The sequence below is a fragment of the Macaca thibetana genome, chromosome X (assembly GCF_024542745.1).
Source record: "Macaca thibetana thibetana isolate TM-01 chromosome X, ASM2454274v1, whole genome shotgun sequence".
Lineage (NCBI taxonomy): Eukaryota > Metazoa > Chordata > Mammalia > Primates > Cercopithecidae > Macaca > Macaca thibetana.
The window spans coordinates 66,588,584-66,604,203 of NC_065598.1; the positions used below are offsets into that span (position 1 = coordinate 66,588,584).

Consider the following 15,620-nt stretch of genomic DNA (forward strand, 5'->3'; position numbering starts at 1 on the left):
ACATTTTGCCCAGAAGAAAAAAAGAGTTGACCATTTTTTAGGCTGTTTCACAAGGCATTCCTGCATCAGTGGCAGGTAAATGACCTCTAAGATTCTACGATTCTTTGAAGGTGTAATTCTCAAAATGGAAGCATCATAGGAAGCACTATGTTGCGATTCTAAGCACCCACCCTAGTAAAGGTCAGTATAATCAAATGACTAAGGTACTCATCGTCCCTAAAAGAGTTGCTGAGATCCGGTTACTTCTGTATTTTTCTGGCTTCAGAATGTACTCCTCAGCCCCTGCTGGGTCCTTGTCATCTGAGGGAACTGCCTGGTGGCAAACTCGGGGGTATAGAATCTATATTCCTGCCAAAGTGGAAATTGGCATGCTTACTACCCGGTCATTTGCAAAGATGAAATCTTATTGAGGCCTTCTTTTGAAGGAATACCTCTTTATTTGTAAGTTCATGGGTAATGCTTTTCTGTGGAACAGATACAAGCAGAAGAAGGAGTTGGAGCATAGGTTGTCTGCAATGAAATCTGCTGTGGAAAGTGGTCAAGCAGATGATGAGCGTGTTCGTGAATATTATCATCTTCACCTTCAGAGGTGGATTGATATCAGCTTAGAAGAGATTGAGAGCATTGACCAGGAAATAAAGATCCTGAGAGAAAGAGACTCTTCAAGAGAGGTAAGCCTGGCCAAAGAAAGCTACTGCCAGAGAGTTGAGTATTCTACAGGAGATCAAATTAAGATCCTGTTAAGTCTCCATAAAATCACTGTTTTTATCAAGATGAGTATAGAAAGGCCAAAGGGTCACTAGAGTAACTTTCTCTTTAATTTAATGTGCTCCCCAGTGCTTTTTAATCTGTAACACACTTGTAGTCATTTGTAATGTTGTGGTATACCATGGGGGACAGAAAAGTCTCTGAAATAAAAATTGGTTTTGGTTGTGGAAAGCTGTGGCTGCTGAAGGAAGGCATAGGGAGTTAAACCTTTTGAAATCTGTGCTAACTGGCCACTATGGTGGCTCATGCCTGTAATCCCAGCACTTTGGAATGCCAAGGCGGGCAGATCACTTGAGGCCTGGAGTTTGAGACCAGCCTGGCCAATATGGCAAAACCCCCTCTCTACTAAAAATACAAAAATTAGCCGGCTATGGTGGTGCGTGTCTGTGATTCCAGCTACTCAGGAGGCTGAGGCAGGAGAATTGCTTGAACCTGGGAGGCAGAGGTTGCAGTGAGCTGAGATCATGCCACTGCACTCCAGCCTGGGTGACAGAATGAGACTCCATCTCAAAAAAAAAAAAAAAAAAAATTGTGCTGACTATAATAAAGGGGAAGAGAGAAAGAGGATAGGAATGGAGAAGAAAGGTAGAACTGGAGGAGAGGGAGAAAAGAATAGGAAGAATCTGAAACAAAAGACCAGGGGGATATGCTTAGGGTGGAGGAGGAATTAGAATTTAACCTTGCCACAATGATGCACTCTCACACCTTTAGATAACCCACGTAGGAGGCACAGCAAGGACATTTCCATGCACAGAGTGTCCAGTAAACTGGTAAAGAAACCTGGCGTAACAGCTTTGGCTGTCTTTGAACATCATAACCCTGTTTTGGAGCTGCCACTTCAAAAGAATAGGCTCTGCTGCCACTTGTTCTTTGGTTCAGGACACAACATGAATTGGGTTGAATTTATCAGCAAGTCACAGGCATTTATTTAAGTCCTCAGAGAAACCTCTTCCTAATTTGATTTGTACTAATTAGCCCAGGAGCTCTTGCCTCAGGATAACATCAACCTAGTTCTTCATGTTAAGAGATCAAAGAATGAACAATTAGTATTCTAAGGTCATAAGGCCCCTTGAGCATGTCTAGATGAGTGCTTTACAAGCATTTTAAGGCTGGACTTTTCTGGGTCCTGCCCTGTCCCTTTCTTTGTGTGTGGGTTTTTTGTTTTTTCTTGTTCATTTGTTTGTTTGTTGTAATTGTCGTGTTGTTTTCATGTCCTCTCATGTGGTATTGGAATTGGTTCTGAAAGTGATCGAGCTAGAACTAAGTGAGCACCTTTTCTTTAACCATCCTTTGTTTCAGCATGCCCCTAGAAAGCCAAGGTTCCTTGAAACTTTTCTATATACCTCTATATGGAAACTACCAACTATTCCTTGTCCCTTTCATTTAGGAACATTGACTTCTAAAGCGCCGTAGAAGTTCTTGACAGTTAAGTGCATAATTACATTGGAAGAGGTTTTAGAAGAAAGGTTGTAGTGATTCAACTTTTTAACTGAAGGCCAGGCTGAGGAAAGGGGCTTCAAGTTCACCTCAAGGGATTTAGATGGAACATGGAAGAGGACTTTGGAATCTTCTTCTTTGGACAGGGTATTTTAAAGCCAAGTAATTTTTTTTACTTCTAGTGATATGATTCCTGGGAGAACTTTCTGTCTTTTTTGTAAGGTACTCAGGCCCCCTCAGGAGAGCTAAGGAACCTCCACCATTAGTGTTCTGCTGCTATATCTTAGAGACTGATAAATAGAAAGTGAATTTTGAATCCAGAGCTTTTCAAGCACCCGAAGACTTGAGAGCCCATATGGTAGGTTGAGTAAAATGGCAAATTCACCTCTCATAATTAATTTCCTTTTTAGGCATCAACTTCTAACTCATCTCGCCAAGAGAGGCCTCCAGTGAAACCCTTCATTCTCACTCGGAACACGGCCCAAGCCAAGTAGGTAGTACTAGAAAGGGGTTTGCTTTGCAGCCCTCTGCTTTTATGGTTCAATGTGGCAATTCATGAGTGACCCACAGACTGAGTGATGTTGAAAAGTCATGAACTCGGCCGGGCACAGTGTCTCACGCCTGTAATCCTAGCACTTTGGGAGGCCGAGGTGGGTGGATCACCTGAGGTCGGGAGTTCGAAACTAGCCTGACCAACATGGAGAAACCCCGTCTCTACTAAAAATACAAAATTAGCTGGGCGTGGTGGCACATGCCTGTAATCCCAGCTACTAGGGAGGCCGAGGCAGGAGAGTCGATTGAACCTGGGAGGCAGAGGTTGCAGTGAGCCGAGATCACGCCACTGCCCTCCAGCCTAGGCAACAAGAGTGAAACTCCGTCTCAAAAAAAAAAAAAGAAAAGAAAAGTCATGATCTCACCTACGGAAGTTGTTCTTTTATCAAAGGGATATTATCTCTCCCGAAACTTTCACCATGTCTGTCTTCCTCAGACACTTCCTTCACAAACTCAAGCTTAAAAATAGGCACACATGGGCCAGGCATGGTGGCTCACGCCTGTAATCCCAGCCCTTTGGGAGGCCGAGGCAGGCGGGTCACCTGAGGTCAGGAGTTCAAGACCAGCCTGGCCAACATGGCAAAGCCCTATCTCTACTAAAAATAGAAAAATGAGCCAGGCATGTTGGTGGGCACCTGTAATCCCAGCTACTCAGGAGGCGGAGGCAGGAGAATCTCATGAACCCAGGAGGTAGAGGCTGCAATGAGCTGAGATCACCCCACTACACTCCAGCCTGGTCGACAGAGTGAGACTCCATCTAAAAAAAAAAAAAAAAAAAAAGGCGGACATGTAAACAAACAAATAAAACAGAAAAAAGGAAAATAATTGAACGGGGAATTGTATACTTTAAAGGGTTTTTTTTGTTTTGTTTTGTTTTGTCTTTTAAACATTATTCGCACTCTTCCTGCCTTCGGCTACAATTCTCAAAAGGACATATTTGCCTCCCTGTGATTTAATTCTGAGTTCTTGAGATACTTTTCCCTAGGGTGGCATGAGAGTCTCCTTGTTTTCTGTACCTTTCAGAGTCACCAACTGTGAATACCCATTCCACGGTGTCTTCACTGCTTTGTGGAGTATTGGCCTCTGGGATTGCTTAATGGGAGATGATCCTGGGCTATTTATCTTCTCATGAAAGCTCTGGACTTTAATGCCCCTTTCTGGATGCCTCTTTTTACATATCCTCCCGTGAGTTTGCACAACTCCTCAGAAGTTGACTGGGTAGGGAACAAGGCTGAAATGGACACAGACTTTGTTGTTAAAGAGACTTTTTAGTAGTATTTTTTTTTTCCGTTTTCTAAATGCAGTGTAATTTTTGCAGAGTATTTGGAGCTGGTTATCCAAGTCTGGCAACTATGACGGTGAGTGACTGGTATGAGCAACATCGGAAATATGGAGCATTACCGGATCAGGGAATAGCCAAGGCAACACCAGGTATGACGGGGTAGGAGGGAAACAGTTGTACCACTGGTCTTTTACTCCCTGGCAATTAAGTTCTCACCAAGTATAGTTGCCCTTTAGGAGCAGAAATAGTGGGGACAAAGATTCTGAGTAATAGAAAGATTCTAGGCAGTATTATGTTTATTATTAGATAGCAGATGATTATGGGAGGATGGGGACAGTGGTAGCATAGTTTGTAAATCTCTCCAAATGTCATGACATAAAAACAGAGCAAGCTGTGTAGAAAACTCAGTCTATGGATAGCAGTTCCACATCTGGTAATGGCAGAGTAGGTTGTATCAGGCCAGCCCTTCATACAGGATAACAATTACAAACTGAACAAAATATTTTTAAAAACAACTACCTGAAGGTACTGGAAGGTCACCAAAACAGGTGTAAGCTGAAGGAGAGTCAGCACTTACAAGGAGGAAATGATACTTGGAACTCCTTGAGGGCAGGGACTTTGGCTTACTGTACCTTTAATGCCCAACTTAGTAATTGGGTCATAGTGGGTACTTGGAATTGTCTTTGGAAGGGCAAGATGGAGAGGGTGGCCATCAAAAAGGTGGAAGCAATAGGGTATAACAGAAAAAGTATGGACAGACCTGGGATGAACAGTCTGACTCCTGTCACATTTCTTTGAGACAAAGTCTCACTCTTGTCCCCCAGGCTGGACTGCAATGGCGTGATGTTGGCTCACTGCAACCTCCGCCTCCTGGGTTCAAGCAGTTCTCCTGCCTCAGCCTCCCGAGTAGCTGGGATTACAGGCACCTGCCACCATGCCTGGCTACTTTTTGTATTTTTAGTAGAGATGGGGTTTCACCATGTTGTCAGGCTGGTCTTGATCTCCTAACCTCAGGTGATCTACCCACCTCAGCCTCCCAAAGTGCTGGGATTACAGGCATGAGCCACTGTGTCTGACCCTCCTGTCACTTAATAGATGGAATATCCTAGTCCCTCTGAGCTTCAGTTTTCTTATCTCATATATTAACCCATTTGATCCTTTTTTAAAAAGGAAAAATAGAGACAGGGTCTCACTGTGTTTTCCAGGCTAGTCGCAAACTCCTGGGCTCAGGCAATCCTCCTGCCTCAGCCTCCCAAAGCACTGGGATTATAGGCATCAGTCACCACGCTCAGCTTCATTTGATCCTCTTAAAACTTCATGAAGCAAACATTCTTCTTCTCATTTTAAGATGAGAAAGTGCTCTGGGACAAATAGGTGAAAACAAAAAGAAAAAAAATAAATAAGATGCGCTGGGCACAGTGGCTCACACCTTTAGTCCCAACACTTTGGGAGGCTGAGGTAGGCGGATTGCTTGAGCTCAGGAGTTCAAGACCAGCCTGAGCAATATGGCGAAACCCCATCTCTACCAAAAATACAAAAACCAACCGAGCGTAGTGGCATGTATCTGTAGTCCCATCTACTCGGGTGGCTGAGGTGGGAGGATCACATGAGCCCAGGAGGCAGAGGTTGTAGTGTGCCAAGATCATGCCACTGCACTCCAGCCTGGGTGACAGAGTGAGACCCTGTCTCAAATAAATAAAATGAGGAAGTAGTCACTGAGAACTGACTTAAAGTGGCCTGACTAGGATTTAAAATCAGACCTTCAAATTCCTAGATTCAGTTCTGTTTCTACTATAGCACCAAAAAGAGAAGAGTGGTAATTTGAAAGGATTAGCTTTTCACCTGTGGGCAAACTGCAGTTACTATGATGTGGGGTAACTCAAACTTAGTTAGGAACTTGCAGTAGTACTGTTTGAGGAATGAGAGAACTGAGGTCACAGTGACTAGCAACTGAAAAATGAAGGAAGATATCCCAGAAAAGAGAGAACCACAGAGAAGATGCCCTTTTTCTGTGTACAGACCCTACTGAAATCTCTGGCTGACTATGCATGCGCAGAATGGACTCTAAGCACCTCAAGTAAGGCTAAAATAACTGAATGGAGAATTCAGCTGTTGCCCAATGCAAGGGAGGTAGAATTTGGCATTTTGGTTTTAGACAAGTTAATTGCCTGCTAAAATGAAAAATCAGTACTCTTTAGAGGAATGAAACATAATTCAAAATCTCTACAGTATATCATTTATCACGTCCAGAATTCAATTCTAAGCTATTAGACATGAAAAAAACAAACAGGAAAATGTGACTCATAACTCGAAAGGCAATCAATGGATACCAACCCCAAGATAACTCAGATGTTGGAATTAGCGGACAGGGACTTTAAAACAGCTATTATTTTTATCCTCAAGGGCAGAGAGCAAAAGATGTTTGTAATTAATGAAGAGATAAGAAATCTCAGCAGAGAAATAGAAACTATACACATAATTCTGGAATGGAAAAATACAATATCTGAAAATGTAAAGTCACTGGATGAGCTTAATACCAGATTGTTGCTGACAGAAGAGCATGTCAGTTAACTTGAAGATCAATAGAAATTATCCAATCTGAAAAAAAAGAATGGGTAAAAGTAAGCAGTATCTCAGTAGCCTGCGGAATTATGTACAAAGGTCTCATGTATGTGCAATTGGAATGCCAGTACTTGAGGAGAAAGAAGGGAACAGAAAAACTTGAAGAACTGATGGCTAAAGATTTCCCAAGATTCAGAAATGTCAGCAAACCCCAAGCAGTTTAAATACAAAGAAAATCACACATAGGCACATTATAGTCAAACTGCAGAACACCAGAGAGAAAGAGGAAATTTTGAAATCATCCAAAGATAAAGTACACATTACAAATAGGAGAACAAGGATATAAATTATTGCTGAATTTCCATTAAAAACTGTGGGAGCCGGAGATGGTGGAACATCTTCAAAGTGGTGGGGGGAGGAACTTGTCAATGTATAATTTTATACCCAGTGAAAAATATCCATAAAATGAAGATGAAATTAAGACATTTTCAGATAAATGAGAGCTACAAGAATTCTTCACCAGAAAATTGACATTAGAGAAATGCTGAAGAAAATTCCTCAGGCTGAGGGGAATGGTATCTATTCAGATAGAAATGTAAATATTCAAGTAGTGAAGAGCATCAGAAATGGTAAATATGTGGGTAAATACAAAGGACTATCTCCCTCAACCCAGTTTTAAAAAACTATACGTGACTTCTCAAAGCAAAAATTACAGTACTGTCTTGTGAGGTTTATAATATATGAGGTGTAGTATATATGACAGCCATTGCAAAAAGGACAGGGTAAATGGAACTGTTTTGTTTGTGAGATTCTTCTGTTTTATGTGAACTGATACATGTACACAAATTACTCTAAAACTTAGCAGCTTAAAATAATCAGCATTCATTGTATCACATAGTTTCTGAGGGTGAGGAATTCAGAAGCAACTGGGTGGTCCTAGCTCAGAAACATTCATGAGGTTGCAGTCAAGCTGTCAGCTGGGGCTGCAGTCTTCTGGAAGCTTGGATGGGACTAGAGAATTTGCTGCCAAGCTCATCAATGTAGCTGAGGACAGGAGGCTCACATAGCATTGCTCACAACATAACAGCTTTCATTCCCCAAAGTGAATGATCTGAGAATGACCCAAATCAAAAGGCTCAACATCTTTTGTAATCTAATGTTGGAATATGACTTCTGCCCTATTCTATTGGTCATATAGGCCAACCCTGACAAACAGTATGAGAGGGGACTCCATAAGAGCATGAATACCAAGAGGCTGGGATTGTTGTGCACCATCCTTGAGGCCCCCCATCACATAATTTTAACTCTAAGTAGGCTGGAAAGTTAAAGATGAACATTGTATTTCCTAGAGCAACTACTTAAAAAATAATTTATCAAGAGAATGAGAAAACAAGCCACAACCTGGGAGAAGATACTTGCAAAAGACATATCTGATGAAGGACTTTGTATATTTTACCCAAAATATACAAAGAACTCTTAAAACCCAACAATAAGAAAAGGAGCAGTTTTAGGCCAGGTGTAGTGGCTCACACCTGTAATCCCAATACTTTAGGTGGCCAAAGTGGGAGGATCCCTTGAGCCCAGGAGTTCAAGATCAGCTTGAGCAACATGGTAAGACCCCCTCTCCACAAAAAAAAAAAAAGTTTTAAAAAACTAGCCAAGCATGATGGTTTGTGCCTGTAGTCCCAGACACTTAGGAGGCTGAGGTGGGAGGATTACTTGAGCCTATGAGGTCGAGGCTGCAGTGAGCTATCATCGCACCACTGCACTCCAGCCTGGGTGACAGAGCAAGACCCTGTCTCAAAAAAAAGGGAGCAGCCTGATTAAGAAGTGGGCCAAAAACCTTAACCAATACCTCACCAAAGAAAGTACACAGATCACAGATAAGCATGTGAGAAGATGCTCTACATCATGGCATTAGGGCAATGAAAATTAAACCACAGTGAGATACCACTATACACCTGATAGAATGGCCAAATGCAGAGCACCTCAAATGTAAATGGAATAAACCTTCAAATTAGAAGTCAGGAATCGATTATCAGGTCTAGCTACATGCTGTCTATAAGAGATACATTTTAAATATGAAGACACAGATTGGTTACAAATAAAAAGAACAAAAAAGTTATATAGGTGGCTCACGCCTGTAATCCCAGCACTTTGAGAGGCCAAGGCATTTGGATCACGAGGTCAGAAGTTCAAGACCAGCCTGACCAACATGGTGAAACTCCGTCTCTACTAAAAATACAAAAGTTAGCCGGGTGTGGTGGTGCGCGCCTATAATCCCAGCTACTCAGGAGGCTGAGGCAGGAGAATCACTTGAACCCGGGAGGCTGAGACTGCAGTGAGCTGAGATCACACCACTGCACTCCAGCTTGGGTGACAGAGTGAGACTCTATCTCAAAAAAAAAAAAAAGATATATAGGTTGAGCATCCTAAATCTGAAAATGAAAAACCTGAAATGCTCCAAAATCCGAAAGTTCTTAAAGCTAATGATGCTTAAAGGAAATGCTCGCTGGAGCATTTTAGATTTTCAGATTTGGGATGCTCAACCAGTAAGTATATGATGCAGATATTCTAAAATAAAAAATCTGAAATACTTCTGGTCCCATGCATTTCAGATAAGGGATACTCAACCTATACCATGCTAACAGTAAGCATAAGAAAGCTGCAGTAGCTATAGTAATATCAGATAAAGTAGATTTCAAGACGAAAATGTATTATCAGATATTTTGAAAGGGCATTTCCTACTGATAAAGTGGCAATTTATCAGGGAGACACAGCAGTCATAAATGCGTTTGTGCCTAATAATTTTCAAATTATTTACTTGAATACTTATAGGCCACGGTAGGGTTATTCATTGGCCCAATTTCAATATTGCGTCTCCAGGAACAGAAAGGCCTGGGGCAGGGTTGGGACAGCCAGTCAGTGGAGCAGTCAGTACATACACATTTACCCATTAAGTTCTCCGTCTTCTGTGGGCATGGTTTGTGGTGCCCCAAAACAATTACACTGGTAATACCAAAGACCACAGATCACCATAACAAATAAAGAAAAAGTTTGAGAAACTGAGAATTACCAAAACGTGACACAGTGACACGAAGTGAGCAAATGCTCTTAGCAAAAGGGCACCAATAGACTTGCTCACTGCAGGGTTGCCACACACCTTCAATTTGTAAAAAAAAAAAAAAAAAAAAAAAAAAAAGTCTCTGCAAAGCACAGTAGAGTGAGGCACAATAAAACAAGGTATGCCTTCACCTTCTTTTCAGATACCCATGGAACATTCACCAAGGTGGATCATATACCGGTCTATGAAATAAGTCTCAATAAATTTTTAAAAATTGAAATCACACTGAATATATCCTCAGACCACAATGGAATTAAATTAGAAATCAATAACATACCTAGAAAATTCTCAAATATTTGAAAATTAAACAATACACTTCTAAATAACGTATAGGTCCAAAAGGAAATTAGAAAGAAAATTAGAAAATACTTCTAACTGGGAATAAGTTCAAGAGATCTGTTATACAGCATGGTGACTATCGTTAATGGCTGGGTGTGGTGGCTCACGCCTGTAATCCTAGCACTTTGGGAGCCCGAGGCAGGTGGATCACCTGAGATTGGGAGTTCAAGACTAACCTGGCCAAGATGGTAAAACCTTGTCTCTACTAAAAATACAAAAATTAGCCGAGCGTGGTGGCGGCTGTAATCCCAGCTATTCGGGAGGCTGAGGCAGGAGAATGGGTTGAGTCTAGGAGGCAGAGGTTGCAGTGAGTCAAGATCACGCCATTGCACTCCAGCCTGGGCAACAGAGCAAAACTCCATCTCAAAAAAAATAAAAATAAAATACAGAGTAGATGTTAAATGTTCTTACTGCAAAAATAACAATGTGTAAGATGCTGCATCTTTTAATTAGCTAGATTTAACTATCCCATAATATATACTTCAAAACATGCTGTACACCGTAAATTTTTGTTTGCCCATTTAAAAATAAAGAGAATACTTTGAACAGAATTACAGTGAAAGTACAGCATCAGAATTTATGGGATACAACTCGAGCAATGCTGAGATGGAAATATGTGTAACTTTCAACACTTGTTAGAAAAAAGGAAGATAAAATCAATTACCTAAGGTTTTACCTTAACAAGGGCGGGGGGGTGGGCCTAGGGAACAAAGCAAGCCCAAAGTAAATAGATGAAAGGAAATAAAGGCAGGGAAACTAGGGGTGGTCGTGGTCATGGTAGTAATGCACAAAAGTTGGACATGTGTATACTCCCATGACCTGGCAGTCTCACTCCTCAGTATATACCTAAGAGGAGTGAGACCATATGTCCACGAAAGACCTGTGCAAGATTGAACATAGCAGCATTATTTGTAATAGTCCACACTGAATACACCGCTCAGATGCCCATAAATAATAGAATGAAGAAATAAATTTTGGTATATTCACACAATGGAAAACTATGTAGCAGTAAGGTTAAACTATAGTTTGTTAGCTGTGACAAATATAGCTGAATCTTATAAACCTAATTATGAGTGAAAAAAGCCAGATGCAAAAGAGTATATACTGTGTGATTCCATTCATACAAACTTCAACAAACAGGTAATACTTGTGTGTGCTGGTTGAAAGTTAGTAAGTGTTCACCCTTAGTTGGGGATCATGAATGGAACTGGACCTACAGGGTCTTCTGAGGAGTTAGAAATATTTTGTATCTTGATCTGGGTACTGATTACATGGATGTGTTCAATATGTGAGAGTTCACTGAGCTATACAAATATTAGTATACTTTTCTACATGTATGTTATACTTCAGTGAATATGAAAAAATACCCATGGACAATATTTATAATGAAAATAGGTGGCAGTGTATCCCCATGAACCTCACAATAAAAACAGGTAAGGGCAAATTACCCGTAGCCACAAGATCCAGCAGTTATTGGCATCTGTGCAGGAGAAAACCGGAGTTGGGAGGCCATCTGAAAAACTTGACAAACAGAATTCCAAAGCAGCATATTCCCTAGAAAGAATGGCAGTCCCATTTAAGAACTGCAGTTGAAACTGGGAGGGATGAGTATGAGGGACCAATAGTCAGAAAGTCTGAAAGGGATAGAGTAGTCTAGTCCTTAATGAACTCTTGAAGTTGATCCACCAGGTCTCCCTTCCAGGACAGGGACTCCACACTGAGGAGAAATTGCTGAGAGTAGAATTGAAATTAAGCAGGACAGGAATAGAAAAAGAAAGAAAAGGTCCAGATGAAATTAGAAGAGAGGACCAGAACCAGGAACTCCAGTCAAGCAAGTAATCATATTTCTTTAATGCACATAAAAACAGCAGAAAGGGAGCCTCTATGAAGTTAGAAAAGCTACTCTGAACCGTGCTTCTTTCTGCAAGTTTAGGAATACATTTCACGTAAAAATGAACAACAGACTGTGGTGATGGTTGCACAACTCTAAATATAAAACACTGAACTGGGCTGGGTGGGTTGGCTCATACCTGTAATCCCAGCATTTTAGGAGACGGATCACAAGGTCAGGAGTTTGAGACCAGCCTGGCCAAGATAGTGAAACCCTGTCTCTACTAAAAATACAAAAAAAAAAAAAAAAAAGAAGAAAAAAAAAAATTAGCCGGTCACGATGGTGCGTGCCTGTAGTCCCAGCTACTCGGGAGGCTGAGGCAGGAGAATCGGCCTGAACCCGGGAGGCGGAGGTTGCCGTGAGTCGAGATTGCGCCACTGCACTCCAGCCTGGCAATAGAGCAAGACTTTGTCTCAAAGAAAAACAACAACAACAACAAAAAAAAAAACAACTGAACTGTATACTTTTAAGTGGGCAGATTTTATGGATTCTGAAATATAGCACAAAGCTGAGAAAAAGGGAACAGAAAATTATCAAAGTCAAACCCTACACAAAATTAGAAAAGAATTGAAAACACTACAGAAAGACGTGCTCAAAAAAAAAAAAAAAAAAAAAAAAAAACAGAACAAATCTGAAACATGGTATTCAAAAAAGAGTTGGAAGATATTCGGAAAATAACATAGGACATGGAAGGACAATATAAAGCAGGATTAGAAAAACTCAGAAATATGACAACTTGGGGAACATGAATCATTTCAGAAATATAGGCTAAAGTAGAAGGAAACAAGAATGAGTGAATGCAACAGAAAATGTCTTACTATGGTAAAAGGAAGGAAAATTTTAAAATGAAAAAAGATAAACAGGGTTTGAGGAAAAGTGACATATACTAAAGATAGTAAAGGAGACCCGGCATATAGATAATAGGATTATCTGAAGAAGAAAGCCAAAGCGAGGAAAAAGAATAAATGCTAAAAGTTAATACTAAGGAAAGTTTCTTGGGATTAAAAAAGTTGAGGTGGGGGGATCTCTGTGGGTGTGGCGCAACCCACAGGCAGCCACAGCAGTGCTATATTCCAAGGCACAGGTGCTCAGGGTGGCTGTGGAACTTGGTCCTGGGTCCAGTATCTTCTTGAACTGCTGCAGCACCCATGACATGGGTGCATGTTCAGTCTCAGGCACAGGTGGATGCCGCTCTCCCACCAAGCCGAGGACTATGACTCTGAGGCACTTCCCAGTAGCTTCGGCCCAGGGGCAGGGATGTAGCTGTGATTCCTATCCTGGGGGTCGGGGCATAGTACTGGCATGGCTCTGGGGAGCGAGGGGTGTTCCAGACACTCAGACCCCAGGGAGCAGGGCACAGTGGCAATTCAGGCACCAGGAAAGAAGATACTGTGTAGTGGTGACTCTGGACCCTGGAAGTTCTATGAGGCCGGGTGCAGTGGCAACACAGCCCCAGGAATGGTGGGGCATACCTGTGGCTTGGGCTCCAGTGGGTGGGATGCAGTGCAGTGTTGGCTTTGCTCCCCAGGGAGGTGGGACACCTCAGTGACTCAGACCACAGAGGGCTGGTCCAGATCCAGGGAGGTGGGGGTGCTATGGCTGTTTGGCCCAGAGAGCATTGTATACAGATTAGCCAAGGCTGTGTTTCCCTGGGGGGTTCAGGAACCCGGTGCTATGCTGGCTAAAGCACCAGGGTCCCAGCTGCTCCCCTGGGCCAAAGCTCCAGTTCCCTGGGGCTGAGGCACTGAGTTGGATCAGGCACCAAAGAGGCACAACTGCTCCCCCAAACCAGGCCCAGCTTCTCCGCGGGGCCTAAGCTCCTGGTCCTGGAGGGCTCGAGCACCACGGTCACTTGATAAGAAAAATCACACCATGTACCTGAGAAATAACCCAGAATGACCAATAAGACATAGTCTAATAAAATTTCTGAATTTTAAAGAAAAGCCACAGACATCTCAGTAAAAATAGTAAGTGATTTATAAAGGAAAGAAACTTAGGTTACCCTCAGATTTTTTGAGATCTATACTTTACGCCAGAAGAAAATGGAATAACAGATATTTAAGATACTCAAAGGGAAAAAATGTGAGCCAAGGAACATTATACCTGGTAAAACTGACTTTTAAGTATAGAGTACAGATATTTATCAACATGCAGAAATTCAAGAAATACTGTTCCACCATCCCATGAATTTGCTAGAGAATGAGCTTCAGACAGCCAAAGTGTTGAGAAACATTGACATAAGGACAGGTAGTGAGCGTTAAATGTACAGTTACTTGTAATATTAAGATGAAATGAGGATTAAAAGAGAGATGGATTATGTAATGCCTGTGTGCCCAGATAATGTAGATAACTATTTTTAAAAATGGAGAAATGGGGAAATCATGCAAAATTTTAATAGTTCTCAGTAATTATATTGGTGGGGTGTCAAAGTTAGTGTTATTATTGCAAGACTATGTATAATGTGAGATAATATAAATGAGCAATTATTAGATATTCTAATTCTGTCGTCCTGTCTTTGAGAACTAGGACTTTTAATGTGAAAGAATACAGATGTAATTCCAAAGAATTTAGATCTTTTTTTAAACCCTGTAGTACTCCATATGAACGCATGAGAAATTTTATTTAAAAGTAAACACACACACACACACACACACACACACACACACACACACACACCCTACTTTTGCTCTATCCACTGAAAAGGCTTAGAAACAAGGACCAGCCCAGTAGCAATGAGGATACCTAGTAACTCCAGTTGTGATACAGAAATACTCTTCCCAATATTCTTTCTTTTAAGAAATCAGGATATCTTAGAGAAATAACTGACTACAATTCTGGGTCAGGAAATGTATAAAATAAGCTTGGAACATCTTGTCATAAAAGATAGGGAAGGAGCTTTCAAAGGCTACTGGGGTCATATCAAAAGCCAATTTGAAGATGTTTCCACTGGCCAATTTGGTTTCACAGAGGATAATTGACAGTAGCAACAAGTCCATCCAACACCCAAATCTTGGTTTCTAATACCATCCTCTAATAAATGAACCAGGGCTCCTTGGAGAAATAGCTGATTCTAGGGCTGAGGCAGAGAATATACAAGATGAACCTGGAGCATCTCGTAGTCAGATGATAGTCAACATATAATGGGGTTATATCCTGGTAAAGCCATTGTAAGTTGAAAATATGGTTAAGTTGATAATGCGTTTGCTACACCTAACCTACCCAACATCGTAGCTTAGCCTAGCCTACCTTCGACCTGCTCAGAACACTTGCATTAGCCCACAGTTGGGCAAAATCATCTAACACAAAGCCTATTTTATACTACAATATTGAATATCTCAAAATATGAAGTATGGCTTTTACTGTAAGCATATCACTTTCACACCATCATCAAGTTGAAAAATCACCTCAGGGCTCTCTGTACTAGAAAACAAGAGCTCAAAAAACTGTTGGGGTGTTAAAGGAACACAAGAGCCAGCTGAACCCTCACAGCCCAAAACTGGGAGAACTTGGGCAGGAAAGTAAATTTAACAGTATTGGATTATCACACAAGGAATAAAATTAATATACACGAGTCCATTGTGATAGAAATAAGTGATTGAATAAGTAAATAAATGAGGGAGAAGAGATAAATCTGCCCTAGAGAAAAATTTCAAATAATTTTATGT

General features: G+C 41.3%; 3 protein-coding genes across 6 annotated transcripts in view; 2 read left to right on the forward strand and 1 right to left on the reverse strand.

The window, feature by feature from the left end:
* PJA1 (praja ring finger ubiquitin ligase 1) overlaps positions 1 to 15,620 on the reverse strand; it is a 1,335,831-nt gene that overhangs the window by 1,228,530 nt on the left and 91,681 nt on the right. The gene's annotated exons all lie outside the window — the stretch shown is intronic.
* The window catches only part of OTUD6A (OTU deubiquitinase 6A), a 229,278-nt gene that overhangs the window by 77,370 nt on the left and 136,288 nt on the right, over positions 1 to 15,620 (forward strand). The gene's annotated exons all lie outside the window — the stretch shown is intronic.
* Positions 1 to 15,620, forward strand: part of IGBP1 (immunoglobulin binding protein 1) — a 32,395-nt gene that overhangs the window by 12,528 nt on the left and 4,247 nt on the right. For both annotated transcript variants that reach the window (XR_007722603.1, XM_050776250.1), the window contains exons 4-6: positions 476 to 671; positions 2,616 to 2,695; positions 4,076 to 4,188. Coding sequence is in view for 1 of the 2 variants with exons in the window: in XM_050776250.1 (XP_050632207.1) it covers positions 476 to 671; positions 2,616 to 2,695; positions 4,076 to 4,188 (389 nt within the window). In the remaining variant the exon portion in view is untranslated. The remainder of the gene's footprint in view (positions 1 to 475; positions 672 to 2,615; positions 2,696 to 4,075; positions 4,189 to 15,620) is intronic.